The following is a 19377-nucleotide window of genomic DNA, read 5'->3' on the forward strand; positions in this document are numbered from 1 at the left end:
CTCGGGCACCTACAACACCCACGTCAGCATAGTCGTTTTTTCGGTCTGAACGGGTTTCGGTCTTTAGGGCTGAGCAGGAAGTCGGCTACATGACAACCCTGGATGGGAAAAAAGGATAATAATAAGCCAACAGAAACAAAAGATGGATATGGTCACCGACGCGGGGACAAATAGACTCTACCGGGCACCGGGTGAACCAGGTCACCAGTGAGTATCGATGAAAAAAAAAATCACTGGTATCGGCGGAGAAACGGGCATGGTGGGTGAGGAGGTTAGGGCGTAAGCGGGTCTTGCAGACATCGCATGCCCGAGAAACAGTCGCTGGGTCCAGCCGGAGGCAGAGCCTCTCCTCGCTGCCTCCCGTATCTCTTGGCTCTCGGGCTTCAACGGGAAAGGGGTGGTCTTTTGGATGGAAAAAGCGGGTGACACACACCTCGACTCTCGCCTCGAGAATTAGGCACTATTTGGTTACATGTCGTGATTGTTATACATTCGGTTCTTTCTTTGACTGGATGTCGGGTCTAGATTTCTTTCTATTGTGGGGGAGCTGCTGGAACCTGAAGTGGGCGTCTCTGACTACAGGACATACTGGGCTTTTCCCTTCGCAGAACTGGTGCAGTGCTGTGTTCTCTCTCCGTGGATATGTCGGGGTTATTATGGGGTGGCTTGGTTAACAACACCATGATGTACCCAACTGGGTCTACCCTACGAGGTGTCCGTCCTATGCACGACTGATGACGGGTGTTTCCGTGTGGGCTGCCTGCCGGGCACTGCAGACCCTTTCCTTGTTTGTTGTAACAAACAATAATAATGAACATAAATCATAGCCTATATAGAATGATAATACATGACCCGTAATGAGTATATTTCGAGTAATTATTCTGCAAAAGCATATATTCAAATTTGGCAGAATATAGATCTGGCCTGTAATTGCTTTATATTTCGGTTGACTCCTGTCCTATATTGTATCTTTATTACTTTAGAGATGAAATGAGTCCATTAAATATCGTCTGAAACCATTAGGGGTTTTGTCACCCGATGCTCTTACGGAATCGGGTGTAGCCCCATAGAAGAAAAAAAAATTGACTGAAGGCTGTACCAGCCAATCACGATGCAGAACGCGATCTCGTGGGCAGGCTCTCCGTTGAGTTGGTTCTGTTCCATCGTATATTTAACAAAGACAGTTGATATATTTGACAACGCAAAGCACTGCGTTGTCACTGTTTTTAAATTAACCTCTAGCGTCTAGCTTAATGTTTTGGTCTCCTTGCTTAACTGATAGGATTTGTATGCAGTCATAGACCTACTGTAGCATCATTTCCACACGTTTTGCATATAAACCCCTGGCATTGTATAACGTTTACATTTTTTTACAGTAAAATAAATACATTAAGAAATAATAATAATACAAAGTAAAAAATAAAATAAAAAGTCTCTTTTTCAGCAATGCCCGGCCTGCTTCACATTCACACAGTTAAACAAGCCCAGTACAACCTGGTCTGACTTCACTGAGTAGCTCCACCGCAGACGTTTGATTGATTGATTGATTGATTGATTGATTGATTGATTGATTGATTGAAAACGTTATTAACAGATTGCAGAATGGGTACAATACAGTACAGCTCAATACAAACAACTGCTAAGAGGATGAAGACCAGAACAATACTTTCATCTTGTTTACATCCTCCACTTTCAATTCATCAAGGCATTTATGACATACAACGACATACAAATATACGGTACTGTGTAAGAAAGAGAGAACATAAAAAAAATAGAAGTCCAAAGGGGAAGAAACTGTACATAGAGGGGATTGGGTGGGGGAGTGGGGGGATGGGATTTTGACATTTACCGGGGTCAGTTTCTAATTGCAGCCACCCGTAGGTTCTCTTTGAGAGCGGTTTTGAAGGAGGGTAGATTCACATTCCTTTACTGCTTTAGGTCAAGCAGTAGTCTGACCAGTTTGTTTTGTGATGTTTGTAGTCTTGTTTTTAGTGCCTGGCTTTGAGGTGCTTTGGTACCATGAGGTGCAAGCATAGTCGTAGTACCCTTGAATGAGTGCTCCTGTTAGAGTCTTCAGGGTATTCTTGTTTACCAGAGAGGAGATCCGGTACAAGAATCTTGTTCATTGGTTGACTTTTTTTTATTACATTGGTTGCCATTTTGTCACAGGAAAGATTTGCCTCTAGGATGGAACCTATGTGATTTCATCTTTCCTTGTGACAATATTGTCACCCACTGTAACTGAGAAGCTGTTGGCCTTGCTGAGTTTGTTATTTGATCCAAAGAGAATGGACTCTGTTTTACCCATGTGCAATGATAGTTTGTTATCAGCGAGCCAGGTGCAGATTTAGCCTAGTTCTGAGCTGAGGGCTTTTTCAACCTGCAACTTGTCCCTGTCAGAGACCAGCAGGGCTGAGTCGTCCGCGAACAGGAACAAGTTGCAGTCACAAGCTGATGACATGTAATTACTTTAGCATAAATTAGGAACAGTAACGGACGGTCCTAGTATGCTTCCTTGTGGAACACCACAGCTCACTGGGAGGGGGGGGGGGGGGGGATAGTGTACCGTTTACCTCCACCATCTGTTCTCTCCCCTCCAGGTAGGATTGCATCCAGCTCACTGATAAACTATCAAAACCAATTGCTTTTAGCTTGTCAATCAGAATGGAGTGATTGACAGTGTCGAAAGCCTTTTGGAGGTCCAGGCAGCATGACCATGCCGCAGTATTTGCCCACGTCCACCTCTTGTTTGATGTGGTCATTCAAATAGAGAAGGCATGTGTCAGTGGAGTGTGTCAGGAGACATGGATTGATACCAGCCAATTAAGGGGGAGGGATGATTAGGGGTGGGACGATACATCGATCCAGATCGATACATCGATGTAATTATCAACAATCGAATCGGATCGATGCAATGTAATAAGATCGATTCATATCGATACTCTTATTTTGAAAATCCTGTGGCGAGTCTCATATCCGCCCAAGAACAACAGCAGTAGCTCCGTGTGTGTAGACGTTACAGCATAGCATTCTCCCTTTCTGTGTGTGTGTGCGCGCGTCTTTGGAAAGACCAGATGAGGTCAGAGGAGTTTGATGTTTAAATGTTATTTAAACATAAACAATATAATACATAATAAATGTAGGCCTATACATGATCATGCAACATCAACAAATTGTTGTAGGAACGGTTTGGGAGAGGGAGGTAGGGAGGGGTTTTAGGTTGAGTTTTGAGTTCCAAAAAATGGAGCTTAAAGTTTAAAGCTCAATATATCAAAACGTGGCACTTTACAGTGAACAGGAGGTCTATTTGTATTAAAAACAATAGATTGATTTTCCTTTAAATGTCTGGAAGAGCTCAAAAATACAAATGTCAAATGATATTTTCGTTACCTTTTTTTAGTTGATCTAAATGTTACTGATTGTGTTAAATGGGCATATGATATCATCTCATATCGATTGCAGGCACCTGAATCTAATCTAATCGTACTGTATCGTGAGAGACTTTGTGATATCGGCAAATATCGTATCGTTGTCCAAAGAATCGATATCGTATCGTATCATGATGAAACTGGTGATTCCCACCCCTAGGGATGATTAGGTGGCCTTGATGTCAGAGACCTGATTGGGAATTTGGCCAGGAACATTGGACAACCCCCTACTCTTTGCGATAGGCGTCCTGGGTTCTTTAACACTTTCAGAGCCCAAGCTTAATCTTGATTTACCGCTTGAATGCCCACCTTCCACTTCAATGTTAGCGGTAATAACGCCTAATCTATGTTTTAAATTATGGCTATGTGTCTAATCTGCCCGTCGCTTATCAATGACTCGTTTTCCAGTCAACATTGTCGAAGCGGATTGTTTTTTTATCTGTTCATTTTCGTTTTATAGCATTTTGAAAAGCCCTCGTTTTCAAGGAAAATATAAATATTCCATGATAATCGCCCTTTTCTGGAATATTCTAGAATACACAAAAACGTTGTAATTTTTCGGCCTATTTATGAATCTTTTTCAAATAAACGCTAGATTATCGATAGTATATGTGTACGTATGCACGCTATATAGGCGATCTGAAAAATCGATTCTCTGATTTCCTCAAAGCGAAATGCCCACACACACACACACACACACATAGGGCGAACGCTGAGATCTCAGCGAATACAACTCTTATTATCCCAAGACTTGTAAAATAGATTCCTTACCTCAGATCAGATGTTCTCCAAAAAGATCATTCCAATTCCTGATCGCCACTCCAAAAATCGATCACTTTTATTGATCCAACGCTACATACTGTACATATGTATTCCACGCTGTTCTGAGGCTCCACAATGAATCCGATCGGCTCGGGATACATGCCTGAGAAGTAAAATGTGGATTCCGGATTTTTCTTTTGTCATCCATTTTCATTGAGTCCATTCCAAAAGGGTGCATTACCATCTGGGAGACGATAGGGGGCGGTTTTTTCACATCTGAGCTCCTACAGGGGCTGCATACCAACGGGAGACTCGGTTGATGAAATATGAATTCAGATCGCTAATAAAAAAATAAAACGATAATTGTCGTCGTGGGCATTCAGGCATTGGGCTGATAAAACGTCTTATCACGTTTTGGGCATTGAAAGTGTTAACAACAGAATTCAGTCAGGACCTCAGTTTAGCATCTCATCCGAGTTACGGCACTCACAGCTATACGGTGTCCCTATCACTGTAACAGGGGCATTGTTACTGACAAGTCCAGAGGACAGAGTGCCCCCTGCTGGACAACAACACCACTTTCCGACAACGGCCTTGACCGGGGCTCGAACCGGTGATCTTCCGATCATGAGTCCGGAGCTCTACTCATGTAGCCAGTAGCCACGCTACCGGACATAGTTCACAGGATTACTTAACTTTAGATACACCACATGTAAAAACTGAGCTTGGCAAAACTGGTTTTAGATATTATGTCCCATACAAATGGAATGAACTACAGAAAACCTTTAAGTTAGAACATTCTGTTCCATTAGAAGATTTATTTAAGATAAGATAAGATATTCCTTTATTGATCCCCTTGGAGAAATTTGGGCGTCATAGCAGAATGGGGGGGGGGGGGGGTACAGGTATGGGCAGGGTAATGATAGAGTTTTGATGTTGCTTGTACTTGTTTCAAATGAAAGACATGTTTGTTGACGTTTGACAGAATTCTTGTCAGAACTGTACTCGTTTGTCCAACGCACTATCGTAAACAGGTCGCCCATGAAGAAGCTGTGTTTACCTGTATAAATACATGAAAAAGGGTCAGCTCATCTGAAGTGGTGCTCTGCTGTCTCTCCCAGGCAGGCCCAGAGGTGGTTCAACACAGCCGACATCACCGCTTCCCACCAGAGCAGCCTATTGAAGCAGCTCAACCAACAGCGCCGCCAGGAGCTCTTCTGTGACTGCAATGTGCTGGTGGAGGGCCAGCTGTTCAGGGCGCATCGCAACGTCCTGTTCGCGAGCAGCGGCTACTTCCGCATGCTGCTGTCCCAGGGGGCCGATGGGCTGGGCGAGTCAGTCAACGCCTCCTTCGACGTGTTCACCCCCGAGACCTTCACGGTCATCCTGGACTTCATCTACTCGGGCCAGCTCGACCTCTCCAGCCTCAACGTCATCGAGGTGATGTCAGCCGCCAGCTACCTGCAGATGAACAACGTCATCAGCTACTGCAAGAACTTCATCAAGTCCTCCCTGGAAATCAGCGCCAAGGAGGGAGACGGCGACCGCTACTTCAGCCTGTCCGAGTCCTGCAGCTTTCCCCACAGGGCTGAAGACGAGGCCCCAGAGCAGCAACAGGGCCCCTGCTCCGTCAGCCCCCCGCCGGCCCTCTGGACCCATGACGGCTCCCGGTCCCAGCCGGGCTTCCTGGTGAGGGATACGGAGCAGGAAGCTCCGGCTGCAGGCCTGAAGCCCGACCCATGCAGCCCCACCACTCCTCCGGCCAACGTGGACGCGGAGGATCCGCAGGACCCTGGGGACCCTCTGTTCATCCTGCCCGCCCCGGAGCGCCGCAGAGGGAAAGGAACGGCCAGGAGCAGGAGGAAGACACCCTACGGCACCCGCTCCTCCACCCAGCATGAAGCCCTGGAGATCCAGGAGGCACGGACACAGAGGGCAGAGAAGGCCGATGAGCTGTACACCACTCTTCCAACTATAGTTGGTGTTATTGGACACTTCAACAAAGGTGAGTGGAGGAAGTGTGTGAGAAAATATCTGTTTCTGAGGATTTAGAGAGGTGTGTTAGGCCGTGAGCCAGTAGGGTTGGTCGTTACCATCTTGGGGGACAAACTTTCATAGTGATTTTTGGGAAGGTACACACCCCTACTGCTAGAAAAGATGTGATAGCAATCTAGCAGTTGCCTCCAAATGTGTGCTATCACATCTTTTATAACACTACCAAGCATATTTTTCAGGCCTCCTGTCCGCAATTACATGCCCCAAATGAATCATGATAGCTCCTGAACCATAAGGCCTATATGCATGTTTCTGGTCTCCTTTGATAGGTAACAAGCTAGGACATATGAATCCAATGTAAGTAAACCCACATATATTACCATTCCAGAGTAAATGGAGATACAATGAAGGAAAACATCATATTTTTACCCTCGCCTGGTACATAATCTTAATTTAAAAGGCAATATGACCATTATAACCAATATCCCATGGATAATAATGCAACTGAATGTGTTCTCCCACTCCTTGACTACAAATGTAACTGTAAATGTGATGACAATACATTAGAAATACAACATTTATGATACCGTTTAAAAAGGTATACTCAGGGCGGCTGAGTGGCGCAGTGGGCAAGGTGCTCGCCACTAACGCAGGATATGCTGGTATCGAGCCTGGCTCTCGCCGTTGCTACCGGCTTGGCCGGTCGTCATACTAATACAATTGGCAGTGTTAGAGGGTGGGAAAGCTCCCCTCAGTACAGACAGTTCTAAGTCTCTATCCGTGGCGCTGTTGGCGGTGCTCTCCAATGGTCTGGGAGCCGAGACTAGTACAGATGTAAAAAAACAATAACATATATAATAATAATAATAACAATAATAATAATAATAATAATAATAATAATAATAATAATAATAATAATAATAATAATAATAATAATAATAATAATAATAATAATAATAATTATTATTATTATTATTATTATTATACAAACCCTACCATACTTTGTTTTACATCTTCCACATCTTCATCAGAACTTTCCACACTCTCTGAGGTGGATGCCTGGTTCTCACAGTCTGCCAGTCTACACATGTCAGTGCACCTGAGGCCATTTGCAACACACATACATCTTGGGAGTAAACACATTTTTGGACAGTTACAGGCCAGTAGATCCAGGACGGCATCGGGTGCTGGCTGGCCTTCCATCCAGTCCACCACCAACTGTTCAGCTTCCTCTTCGCTCTCCATCTTCAGGCTTCTGCCAACAGGGATTGGCACTTGTGGGTCCTTCTCCAAACATCTTCTCCATATACCAGCCTGGTAGTTGGCTTTCTGTGCATGTTTTGTTAAGCAGTCCTTGCATGGTGGGAGTTGATGACTTTCAAGTTCACCTTTTTTGGCATAGAAAATGTGATATCTGAGCTGATTGACCTTGGTGGTTGATGCTTTTGGGGCATACAGGAGACATGTAAATGCCTCTAGTTTGTCCCTCAGCTCTGGGGAGAGATCCCATTCCTGACCCAACTCTGAGCATGTGTCCTGATTTTGCCTATTGCTGGTCAGAATTTTTAGGGCACTTGTCTTCCCTTTGCCTGCAAAAGCACTTACAGTATCACATCCTGTATATGCATGCAACCCGATGAGAGCCCTACACACCTCTACGCGAACAGTGGCAGCAACCTTCCTGGTGTCCACAAGCCTTGCACAGGATTTACTGCCACACATCTGGAACAATGGGGCCTCAATCTTGTCACAGAACGCTAAAGACATGATAAAGACATCTGTGTCTTCTGAGCAGATAACTACAGATGGGTATCCCTCTCTTTGTGGCATGGTCAGCATGGAGAAGTAGGCGACCATCTGCTTCTTGTTGGCATTGAAGAGCTGACACCTCCTCACTGTCCTGAGATGAGATTCTGTAACATTTGTCATTCACAGTTGCATACAGAATCTTGTCTTATAGCTTTGCTCTGTACTCTGCCTTCCTCCATTCATCGACTATACAGCTAATGAGACTAGTTTTGTTACTGACTTTGGTCAGGAAGCTCCTCCACTGCCTCACCATCTGTGTACCTGTGATACCTTGCAACTCATGGCCAGTCTCTTCACCCCGTAGATAGCTTTCACTGTTCTTGATAGAGTTCTCCTTGTATGTGTCAAACACAACATATATTCTGCTACTCTGACTGCCTTCCCTCAGAGCCATACCCAGAACTGTTGTGGCAACATCTCTGAAAGTAACTTGATCACCTTTCACTCTTTGGACCAAGTTCATTCCATCAACCACTGTAGCAGAGTTCCCTGGGAGTTGCTATGTTAATGCTAAATTTGTCTGTAAGGTCGTGGCCAAAGTAGCTTTATTTGTCTTTCTCAGCAATCTGCCTGGTGTGGACTGTGGACAGGGCCCAGGAAAATCGCCCAAGTGGATGAGAAAGGATATCTTCCATATGTAGACTGCGCCCTTGTGCCATCACTTTGATGTGTCCAAACAAAGACCTGTTTGCTTTCAAGATGATTGCAATGCCCTCCCACTTGATTTCACTTCTCTCTTCTTACACATATCACTGAATGTTTTTAGCCTGTTGGTTTTCATTGGGTCATGGAATTTATTTGCTGGTGGGTCTTTTGCCAGTCTCTCATCCTTGAAGATTGCATAGCATTGCTCACCAATCTCATATGCCTTCATCAGGTTGGAGTCAATCTCCTTGGGGGCTGTCTTTGCTGTAGAGATTCTAATGAGGTCCCGCTTCTCTGCAAATGGGTTGACCCATTCCGGTATGAGGCTAACCACTGCTGAAGCTGCTTCCTCATCTTTCAGGATTATTGGCTCCTGTAGCTCCGCATGACAAACCTCTGATTTGTTACCTTGCACCATCTCCCATAACTGTCCCAGGAATGCACTGCGGTGCTCAGCTGTTAATTGTGACTTCAGTAGCCTGGTCCACAGGGATCCGTCCAAAGGGGTTGTTACTTGACAGCTGCACCAAGAATTGGCCTGTCTTGAAGGCCTCATACACAGCAGGATGCTTCTCTGGGCGGTTTTTCATCTGAGCAAAGTAAGGGGACAGGTACCTGGCATAATTTATCTTATCATAAGCAAAGCACCATGGGATCATGCTTCTTATAGCATGGAGGTGCAACTCCCAGTCCCCCTCACGAGAGGCACGCAGAAGGCCAAGTATTACGTTATCTACCATGTCAATGTATGACATCCAGAATGCAGAAAGCTCTCCATTGTTGTGGCGGAGGTGTTCCAGAAAGTCTGTCCACAGGGTTATCAGCTCAGCTAAGAGTGGACTTTGCAGCAGATTGTTCGCCGTCTGTTGGTTCAAGTCACTGGTCATGTCTTTCACATTGTCCAAGAATGATTTGATCATCCCACTCTTCTCTGGAATGCTGTCCTCAACCCATGCGAGTCTCATCAGTGCTTCATAGATGTACTTGTGGACCCTGACAGCACGGTTATAGTGTTTACCATCAAGGACTCCATTGACAGAACCCTCTGCGACAATTCCAGCCTCTATGCATATGTCCTTTAGACCAGCATCCCGAAATCGCTTTCCTAGGATGGCTAAGGCATTACATATGGTATGGAATGTCCCCATTCTGAAAAGAATGTTGGAGAAGCGCTCTTTGTGCTTCCAGGTAATTTCAGTGGCTTTCGCATATAGTGCTTGATCCATGACTACTTTTGATTCTAGATGCAGTTCCTTTCTGATTATCTCTGATTGATTCAGGATTTCAAACACTGGTCAACTGTGTGGCTGGTGAATTGATGGTTGGCAGATACCCAACTATATCTTGTGAGATTGGTTCTTGGTCCCTGGTGCTGATATTAAAACCAGTCCAGCTTGGGATTGTCTGATTCTCTGTATCTGTTTGCCTTGCAAGTGCCCACACCAGGTTCTTCTTGCAGGCAAGAAGAGCAGCTTCCTTGGTTTCCTGGACACAGTGTCCCTGGTTGGGAGAGGCTGTGTGCCCACACGCGCCCACACCTGCTACATATACTCCCAGTTCTTGGTCCTGCTTCAGTTTCTCAATGTGTGGAAGCTCAGCTCTTGGTAGTTGTGGTCCATAGACATTGGCCTGTACAACTATACCATTGACTCTATGTGATGTGCCCTTTCCAGTGAGAGTTTCCTCAAGTCTATCAATATTGTCCCATGCAAGATTGATGCTGGAAGTACAACTCTTTGAGTTGAGGCTGTTGCTAGCTTTTGGAGACACAGAGCAGTGTCATTCTCTTCAAGTTGGGAGTAATAGACCCCATGCCCAAGCTTGTTCAGTGTTTGGATGAGCTCAGAATTACCCGTCAATGTTTTTACTGCATAAGGAAGTAGAAGGTGGTTTGTGTTAAAAATGTAAACATGATTACCGGTACTTGATTAAAATGTTCCTTACACTTTCTCCTAGCATCACGATCGGCCATGCTTGCTGAAAGAGGGGTGTGGCTCTAATGCAGTCCACTTTAGATGATGTGGAACAGTGGTTGGCTTATAGACATCCAATAAAATGTTTGTTCATATGGGTGGGTGGAGTCAGATAATAATAATAATTATAGATCTAGACAGCCTTTAAAAGTCATGTCCATGGATCAAATGGGATATCTTGAAAAATTGTATCATAAATTGTATTTTTTTTTTTTTTTATCTACTTTTTCTCCCATTTTCTATTTTTCTCCCATCCCAATTTCGTATCGTCCAATTCTACCCTCCCCTGTCTCGAACGCTGTTAGGCCATGCCTCCCACAAGCCGGCTGCAATGTGGACTAAGCCTTACATCACGTGTCCCCCTCCGGTACTCGAGGAAGCAGCAGTCGCATCTTTTCACCTGCACAGCGCGATCTCTCAGCGTCGGGGGTCTGCGTTTGGAGGGCACGCCGCCCCCGTCGATTCCTGATTCTGCTGCGCAGGCGCACCAACCGACCTGTAGGAGTCGCTGTCCACAACGTCCGATCCCCACCCATCAGCTTCCCACCCCCTAATACTGCCAATTGTATTAGTATGAACGACCAGCCAAGCTGATAGCAATGCGGAGAGCTGGGCTCGAACCCAGCGTCTCCTGCATTGGTGGTGAGCGCCTTGCCCACTGCACCACCTAGCCGCCCTATAAATGTTGTATTTTTTGTGTATTTTCATCAGATCCAGAGTTACATTTGTAGTCAAGGAGTAGGAGGACCCATTCAGTTGCATTATTATCCATGTGATATTGGTAATAATGGTCATATTGCCTTTTAAATTAAGATTATGTACCAGGCGAGGATATAAATATGATGTTTTCCTTCATTGTATCTCCATTTACTCTGGAATGGTAATATATGTGGGTTTACTTACACTGGATTCATATGTCCTAGCTTGTTACCTATCAAAGGAGACCAGACACATGCATATAGGCCTTATGGTTCAGGAGCTATCATGATTAATTTGGGGCATGTAATTTCGGACAGGAGGCCTGAAAAATATGCTTGGTAGTGTTATAAAAGATATGATAGCACACATTTGGAGGCAACTGCTGCATTGCTATCACATATTTTCTAGCAACAGGGGTGTATACCTTCCCAAAAATCACTATGAAAGTTAGTCCCCCAAGATGGTAGCCGTGGCCCGTTTTCATTGGGTCATGGAATTTATTTGCTGGTGGGTCTTTTGCCAGTCTCTCATCCTTGAAGATTGCATAGCATTGCTCACCAATCTCATATGCCTTCATCAGGTTGGAGTCAATCTCCTTGGGGGCTGTCTTTGCTGTAGAGATTCTAATGAGGTCCCGCTTCTCTGCAAATGGGTTGACCCATTCCGGTATGAGGCTAACCACTGCTGAAGCTGCTTCCTCATCTTTCAGGATTATTGGCTCCTGTAGCTCCGCATGACAAACCTCTGATTTGTTACCTTGCACCATCTCCCATAACTGTCCCAGGAATGCACTGCGGTGCTCAGCTGTTAATTGTGACTTCAGTAGCCTGGTCCACAGGGATCCGTCCAAAGGGGTTGTTACTTGACAGCTGCACCAAGAATTGGCCTGTCTTGAAGGCCTCATACACAGCAGGATGCTTCTCTGGGCGGTTTTTCATCTGAGCAAAGTAAGGGGACAGGTACCTGGCATAATTTATCTTATCATAAGCAAAGCACCATGGGATCATGCTTCTTATAGCATGGAGGTGCAACTCCCAGTCCCCCTCACGAGAGGCACGCAGAAGGCCAAGTATTACGTTATCTACCATGTCAATGTATGACATCCAGAATGCAGAAAGCTCTCCATTGTTGTGGCGGAGGTGTTCCAGAAAGTCTGTCCACAGGGTTATCAGCTCAGCTAAGAGTGGACTTTGCAGCAGATTGTTCGCCGTCTGTTGGTTCAAGTCACTGGTCATGTCTTTCACATTGTCCAAGAATGATTTGATCATCCCACTCTTCTCTGGAATGCTGTCCTCAACCCATGCGAGTCTCATCAGTGCTTCATAGATGTACTTGTGGACCCTGACAGCACGGTTATAGTGTTTACCATCAAGGACTCCATTGACAGAACCCTCTGCGACAATTCCAGCCTCTATGCATATGTCCTTTAGACCAGCATCCCGAAATCGCTTTCCTAGGATGGCTAAGGCATTACATATGGTATGGAATGTCCCCATTCTGAAAAGAATGTTGGAGAAGCGCTCTTTGTGCTTCCAGGTAATTTCAGTGGCTTTCGCATATAGTGCTTGATCCATGACTACTTTTGATTCTAGATGCAGTTCCTTTCTGATTATCTCTGATTGATTCAGGATTTCAAACACTGGTCAACTGTGTGGCTGGTGAATTGATGGTTGGCAGATACCCAACTATATCTTGTGAGATTGGTTCTTGGTCCCTGGTGCTGATATTAAAACCAGTCCAGCTTGGGATTGTCTGATTCTCTGTATCTGTTTGCCTTGCAAGTGCCCACACCAGGTTCTTCTTGCAGGCAAGAAGAGCAGCTTCCTTGGTTTCCTGGACACAGTGTCCCTGGTTGGGAGAGGCTGTGTGCCCACACGCGCCCACACCTGCTACATATACTCCCAGTTCTTGGTCCTGCTTCAGTTTCTCAATGTGTGGAAGCTCAGCTCTTGGTAGTTGTGGTCCATAGACATTGGCCTGTACAACTATACCATTGACTCTATGTGATGTGCCCTTTCCAGTGAGAGTTTCCTCAAGTCTATCAATATTGTCCCATGCAAGATTGATGCTGGAAGTACAACTCTTTGAGTTGAGGCTGTTGCTAGCTTTTGGAGACACAGAGCAGTGTCATTCTCTTCAAGTTGGGAGTAATAGACCCCATGCCCAAGCTTGTTCAGTGTTTGGATGAGCTCAGAATTACCCGTCAATGTTTTTACTGCATAAGGAAGTAGAAGGTGGTTTGTGTTAAAAATGTAAACATGATTACCGGTACTTGATTAAAATGTTCCTTACACTTTCTCCTAGCATCACGATCGGCCATGCTTGCTGAAAGAGGGGTGTGGCTCTAATGCAGTCCACTTTAGATGATGTGGAACAGTGGTTGGCTTATAGACATCCAATAAAATGTTTGTTCATATGGGTGGGTGGAGTCAGATAATAATAATAATTATAGATCTAGACAGCCTTTAAAAGTCATGTCCATGGATCAAATGGGATATCTTGAAAAATTGTATCATAAATTGTATTTTTTTTTTTTTTATCTACTTTTTCTCCCATTTTCTATTTTTCTCCCATCCCAATTTCGTATCGTCCAATTCTACCCTCCCCTGTCTCGAACGCTGTTAGGCCATGCCTCCCACAAGCCGGCTGCAATGTGGACTAAGCCTTACATCACGTGTCCCCCTCCGGTACTCGAGGAAGCAGCAGTCGCATCTTTTCACCTGCACAGCGCGATCTCTCAGCGTCGGGGGTCTGCGTTTGGAGGGCACGCCGCCCCCGTCGATTCCTGATTCTGCTGCGCAGGCGCACCAACCGACCTGTAGGAGTCGCTGTCCACAACGTCCGATCCCCACCCATCAGCTTCCCACCCCCTAATACTGCCAATTGTATTAGTATGAACGACCAGCCAAGCTGATAGCAATGCGGAGAGCTGGGCTCGAACCCAGCGTCTCCTGCATTGGTGGTGAGCGCCTTGCCCACTGCACCACCTAGCCGCCCTATAAATGTTGTATTTTTTGTGTATTTTCATCAGATCCAGAGTTACATTTGTAGTCAAGGAGTAGGAGGACCCATTCAGTTGCATTATTATCCATGTGATATTGGTAATAATGGTCATATTGCCTTTTAAATTAAGATTATGTACCAGGCGAGGATATAAATATGATGTTTTCCTTCATTGTATCTCCATTTACTCTGGAATGGTAATATATGTGGGTTTACTTACACTGGATTCATATGTCCTAGCTTGTTACCTATCAAAGGAGACCAGACACATGCATATAGGCCTTATGGTTCAGGAGCTATCATGATTAATTTGGGGCATGTAATTTCGGACAGGAGGCCTGAAAAATATGCTTGGTAGTGTTATAAAAGATATGATAGCACACATTTGGAGGCAACTGCTGCATTGCTATCACATATTTTCTAGCAACAGGGGTGTATACCTTCCCAAAAATCACTATGAAAGTTAGTCCCCCAAGATGGTAGCCGTGGCCCAAACTCAGGAGTGTGGCACTAACACTGCCATAACTACTGGTTCTGTGTACTTAAAGAGGTACAGTGTAGCACGCCACTAACGCTGCCAGGGCTACTGGTTTGACTGCCACTGGCACCAACCCATGCAGAACATTTTTGCTTTCATACAGGACAGTGCATCCGGGTACATGGGGCTTTTCTCGCGGTCACGCCTATTTTCGGTGGAAAACACAGATGCCATTCCTATTGATAGCTATTGTAGGCTTATATAACACTGTTGGCAGGGCACTTACATTATTTGAAACATTTGTTTTGTTAGTGCACCAAGCTACGTCAAGCAATTGCGTTCCAACACTGGCCGTGTTAACATAGGTTTGATCCATCTTCAGGCAGGTCCCTTCAGTCTCCCCCTGTTGTATTTCACCATTCAGCGGCAGGAGATTTCCCCAGTTCCCTACCTGGACATTTAATATTACGCTTATGAATCTTCGGGTGACCTAACACTACATTACTATTTATGGGACTTGATAGTCTTCGGTGTGATTTATATATATATATATTTGTTTTGTGTTAAAAGTTGTAAGTAAGATAAGATGATCCTTTATTAATCCCCTTGGGGAAATTCAGGTGTCAAAGCACCATGGGGGGGGGGGGGGGGGGGGGGGGATACAGAGCTTCACAGTCCAGTATATCTATATACACTATAGATACAATATGTAAATACAAATACAATATAAAAAGTAAAAAAAGAATAAAAAAAAAGAAGATAGTCCAGTGAGTGAGTGCACGTGGATAGGAGTTCTCGCGTTCTGACAGTGATAGTTCTCTTGACCGGAGAGCCGGCCGTCCGAGTCCTTGGTTATAGAGCCTGATGGCTGCCGGTATAAAGGACCGGCCCAGGCGGTTTGAAGCCAGATTGGAATTCGTAGATTAGATTTTATTTCCGCAAGGTTCGTAAAATATTTTTTCCATGATTTTCGAGATGGACACGATGTCGGTCTGATAGTATACGGCACTTTAGTTTGGATACAATCATTCACCAAGTCTGTCATATGTGGGCCCACTATGTGGTAGTAGAGGTGACCCACCTTTTTCTTTGGCAAAGTGAAACCCAAAGTCAACACAATAGAAATCACGTCACCCTGGTAGTGAACAGGATTAGCGGCCAGGATTAGGGGTGACAGTGGCTCGGGAGGTAGAGCAGTCGTCTGGTAATCCGGAGGTTCCCGGCTTGATTCCCGCTCCTCCCGGGCAGCGTGTCGAAGTGTCGGTGTGTGTGTGAGTGAATGGGTGAATGTAAGGAACAAATTGTAAAGTGCTTTGGATAAAAGCTGCTATATAAATGCACCATTTACCATTTAGCGGCAGTTCCTGAGGAGTGTCTCCTCTGTCTTTTCCCCACAGACATCAACCCCTCCATGCGCTTCAAGTGCCCCTTCTGCACACACACGGTGAAGAGGAAGGCCGACCTGAAGCGCCACCTGCGCTGCCACACGGGGGAGAGACCGTACCCCTGCCAGGCCTGCAACAAGCGCTTCACACGCCTGGAGCACCTCCGCAGCCATTTTGAGACAGTAGGGTCATTCCCAACGTGTATATACACACATAAGCACATGCGATGATACCAACACCCATAGTTATAAAGTTTTTTTAACCGAGAACTTGAATGGGGAACTGAAATGTATTGTTAAACAAAAGGAGATAAGAGCAAAACTGAAATGCATTTGTTCTTTGTTAAACAAATGTTTGTGTAATTGTATTAAGCAATAAGACCCAAATATTAGCTTACAGGTTAATTTACAAACTATTGTTCAAACAACCGATATCAGACAAGTAAGGGCCATAAAAAAGCACAATGGGGGGGGCGGCTACGTGGCGTAGTGGGCAAGGCGCTCGCCACGAATGACGGAGACGCTGGGCTTGCCTGTTCGAGCCCAGCGCTCCACGTTGCTTTCAGTTTAGCTGGTCGTTCATACTAATACACATTGGCCGTATTAGGGGGTGGGAAACTGATGGGTGGGGATCGGGCGTTGTGGACAGCGACTCCTACAGGTCGGTTGGTGCGCCTGCGCAGTAGAATCAGGAAGTGTCGGGGGCAGCGTGAGCCTCCCACGCGTTACTCCTCGCCACTGAGAGATCGAGCTGCGCATGTGAAAAGATGCGACTGCTGTTACCTCAAGTACCGGAGGGGACTTGTGCTATGTATGACTTAGTCCACATTGCAGCCGGCTTGTGGGAGGCAAGAAACAGCGTTCGTGACAGGGGAGGGTTGAATTGGATGATACGAAATTGGGATGGGAGAAAATATAGAAAATGGGAGAAAAAGTGGATCAAAACAAAAAAAAAAGCACAATGGAAAATGATTAGATCATATTCTTGTTGCATTTTCATTACCTTTCTTTTGCCAGAAGTGTTTTTTTGTCGTCTAACTTGACATTTCTAACCTCGTACTACTCTGTCCCTGGTTACCTCGCAGATCCACGAGGCCAGGAAGCTGGTCTGCAGGAAGTGCAAGCAGCAGGTGTCAGAGGACAACAGCCATGTGGTGTGCGAGGGCACCAGGCGCTACCGCATGTGCACTGAGTGCATCAAGGAGGTGGGCTGCGACAGCCTGGCCATGGACAGTCTGCAGGAGGCCGACGAGGAGCCGGCACTGCTCCTGGGAGTGGACGGGGAGGAGGAGGGGGACACCCGGAGGTCCTGGCTGGTAACCGATGACGACGACCTGGCGGAAGACTCGGGGGCCGACCTAATCATCCACGAGGTGGACGACAGTGACGAGGAGCTACAGTGAAACTGCGCCAAAGAGGATGGGGTGGGGGTCAAGGGTCGAGGGGGGATAAAAGCCATTATTTATGCAAATAAAGTTGTGCATGATATGTAATGTCATGGTCGGTGATGTAAGAACAAGCATTTAAGATAGAGGAATTATCCTGATGAATCATTGTTTCCAGAGAAAGATATTGACGTGTAAACTAAGGTTTTTTTTAGTTTTTGTTTCTGCTCCTCATGAAGAACTGCAAGCCCAAAGGTGACGTCATGCATGTCTGTACAGTGTTTTCCTTTTTTGGGATATAATTCTGTCATCATGAATCATTATGACATCATGTTGTTTTACATGTGCATGTGAAAAAAAACTTTCTGTGGAGCTGAAGTCGTTTAGCAGAATCTCTACTGAACTCGATATCAAGGTTCACTAAAGCAAAGGGAATGAGGAGTCTGTGCCAATGCCTGTAAGAACGTCGACAATGAGCAGTTTTCTTTGTGTGCTAATTAATGTCTTGTGATGGTCTCACTTTTGTGGGACTTTATGATTATGTATAATTATGATTATGTATGATTTGATACGCACTAAAAGTTGCCAATTATTTATTTCCTTTTTGTACTTTTTCACACATTAAAGATATTTTTATAAATTTGCTTTATTCTTGTTCTATTATCCTCATCAGAATATTTAGAGAATTGTTTGATCAGATTGGGGACAGGTAGACCTAGAGGTAGAGAGAGGCTGACCAATAATAATAAGCGTCTTTTTTTTTTTAAACTATGTTTATTGGTATTTTCTTTTTTTTCTTCGGTTTTACAGCATCAGTTCAACAACCATACAAAAGGAAATGCTGCCAACTGCCCCCCCTCCCAGAGTTACAGAAAAATAGATATAAAATAACCCCCCCCCCCCTGAAATAAAAATAAAAAATCAATATAAAAAAAAAAAACTCTAGGCCAGACCCCCCTTCCCCTCCCCCAGACTAGGACCTCAACAAATTCATTTTTTATTTTTTTATTTTTACACATTTTGAGAATTTAGTAAACCCAGTTACACCCGTCTAACAGGTGCCCATACTTCTACACCAAACAAATAAATATCTAACGTTACATCTTTTCTCTTCAAAGAGCAACTAATAACATTTACAGTATCATTCATTGCAATATATACCCATCAGAAATACAAAAGGGAGCTTCAATAATAGCCTACATCTTCAACCTACTATGTAATCTGTTCTAAGTATTGCCTAAACCCAGCCCAGCATTTATCAAAGAGATGTGGTTTTTTCTTTAGATTGAACATTATTTTCTCTGATGCCATCCATGTACGAAGAGATTTCACTAAGCCACATAGACATGGGGGGGGATTCAGCACTTTTCCACAGCATGGCAATACACTTGTTCCCTGCAATCATGGCCAATTTAATGATCCGCACCTTGCCTCTCTTATCTGGAGAAATGTCCGACATGTCTCCTAATAATGCTAATTTAGGTGTACATGGGATCTCAAACCCTGTGACCTCTTCGAGAATCTCCCAAATTGAGCCCCAGTAAGGTCTCAGTTTGTTACATTCCCAGAACATGTGGAGCAGGCAACCTGTTACCGTTGAGCACCTAGGGCAATAAGCGTCTTTGAGCATTTAGAAAAGCGCTATATAAATCCGATGTAGTATTATTATTATTATCTAAAGGTTGCTGGTTTGATCCCAAGCACAGTGAGTTGACATGGAGGGTGGCTGGTATTGCATCTGATGTTTCTGTAACGCGTCCTTGAGCAAGGCACTGCACCCAAAACTGCTTCAGGGGTGATGCACTGCAGGTCACCC

The 19377-nt window shown here is 44.9% G+C and overlaps 1 protein-coding gene across 2 annotated transcripts; it reads left to right on the forward strand.

The window, feature by feature from the left end:
* Positions 1–73: 73 nt before the first annotated feature.
* Positions 74–18173, forward strand: zbtb8a (zinc finger and BTB domain containing 8A). Of its 2 annotated transcripts, none has more exons than XM_084311023.1 (4): positions 74–207; positions 5312–6195; positions 16190–16359; positions 17262–18173. In XM_084311023.1, the coding sequence occupies exons 1-4, from the start codon at positions 143–145 to the stop codon at positions 17577–17579; spliced, it is 1437 nt and encodes a 478-aa protein (XP_084167149.1). In that variant the 5' UTR covers positions 74–142; the 3' UTR covers positions 17580–18173. The 2 variants fall into 2 exon arrangements, with proteins under 2 accessions (XP_084167149.1, XP_084167150.1); XM_084311024.1 differs by having other exon boundaries at positions 77–207; positions 5316–6195.
* The last annotated feature ends 1204 nt before the right edge of the window (positions 18174–19377 follow it).

The sequence above is a fragment of the Notolepis coatsorum genome (assembly GCF_963971535.1).
Source record: "Notolepis coatsorum genome assembly, chromosome: 3".
NCBI classification, from domain to species: Eukaryota; Metazoa; Chordata; class Actinopteri; order Aulopiformes; family Paralepididae; genus Notolepis; species Notolepis coatsorum.

What these genes read in the sequence shown, in the direction of transcription:
- zbtb8a (XM_084311023.1), top strand. Translation starts at nt 143, where the DNA reads ATGGATATGGTCACCGACGCGGGGACAAATAGACTCTACCGGGCACCG. An exon ending in TATTGGACACTTCAACAAAG is followed by an intron (nt 6,196 to 16,189) that starts GTGAGTGGAGGA and finishes TTTTCCCCACAG; the next exon opens with ACATCAACCCCTCCATGCGC. An exon ending in TCCGCAGCCATTTTGAGACA is followed by an intron (nt 16,360 to 17,261) that starts GTAGGGTCATTC and finishes GTTACCTCGCAG; the next exon opens with ATCCACGAGGCCAGGAAGCT.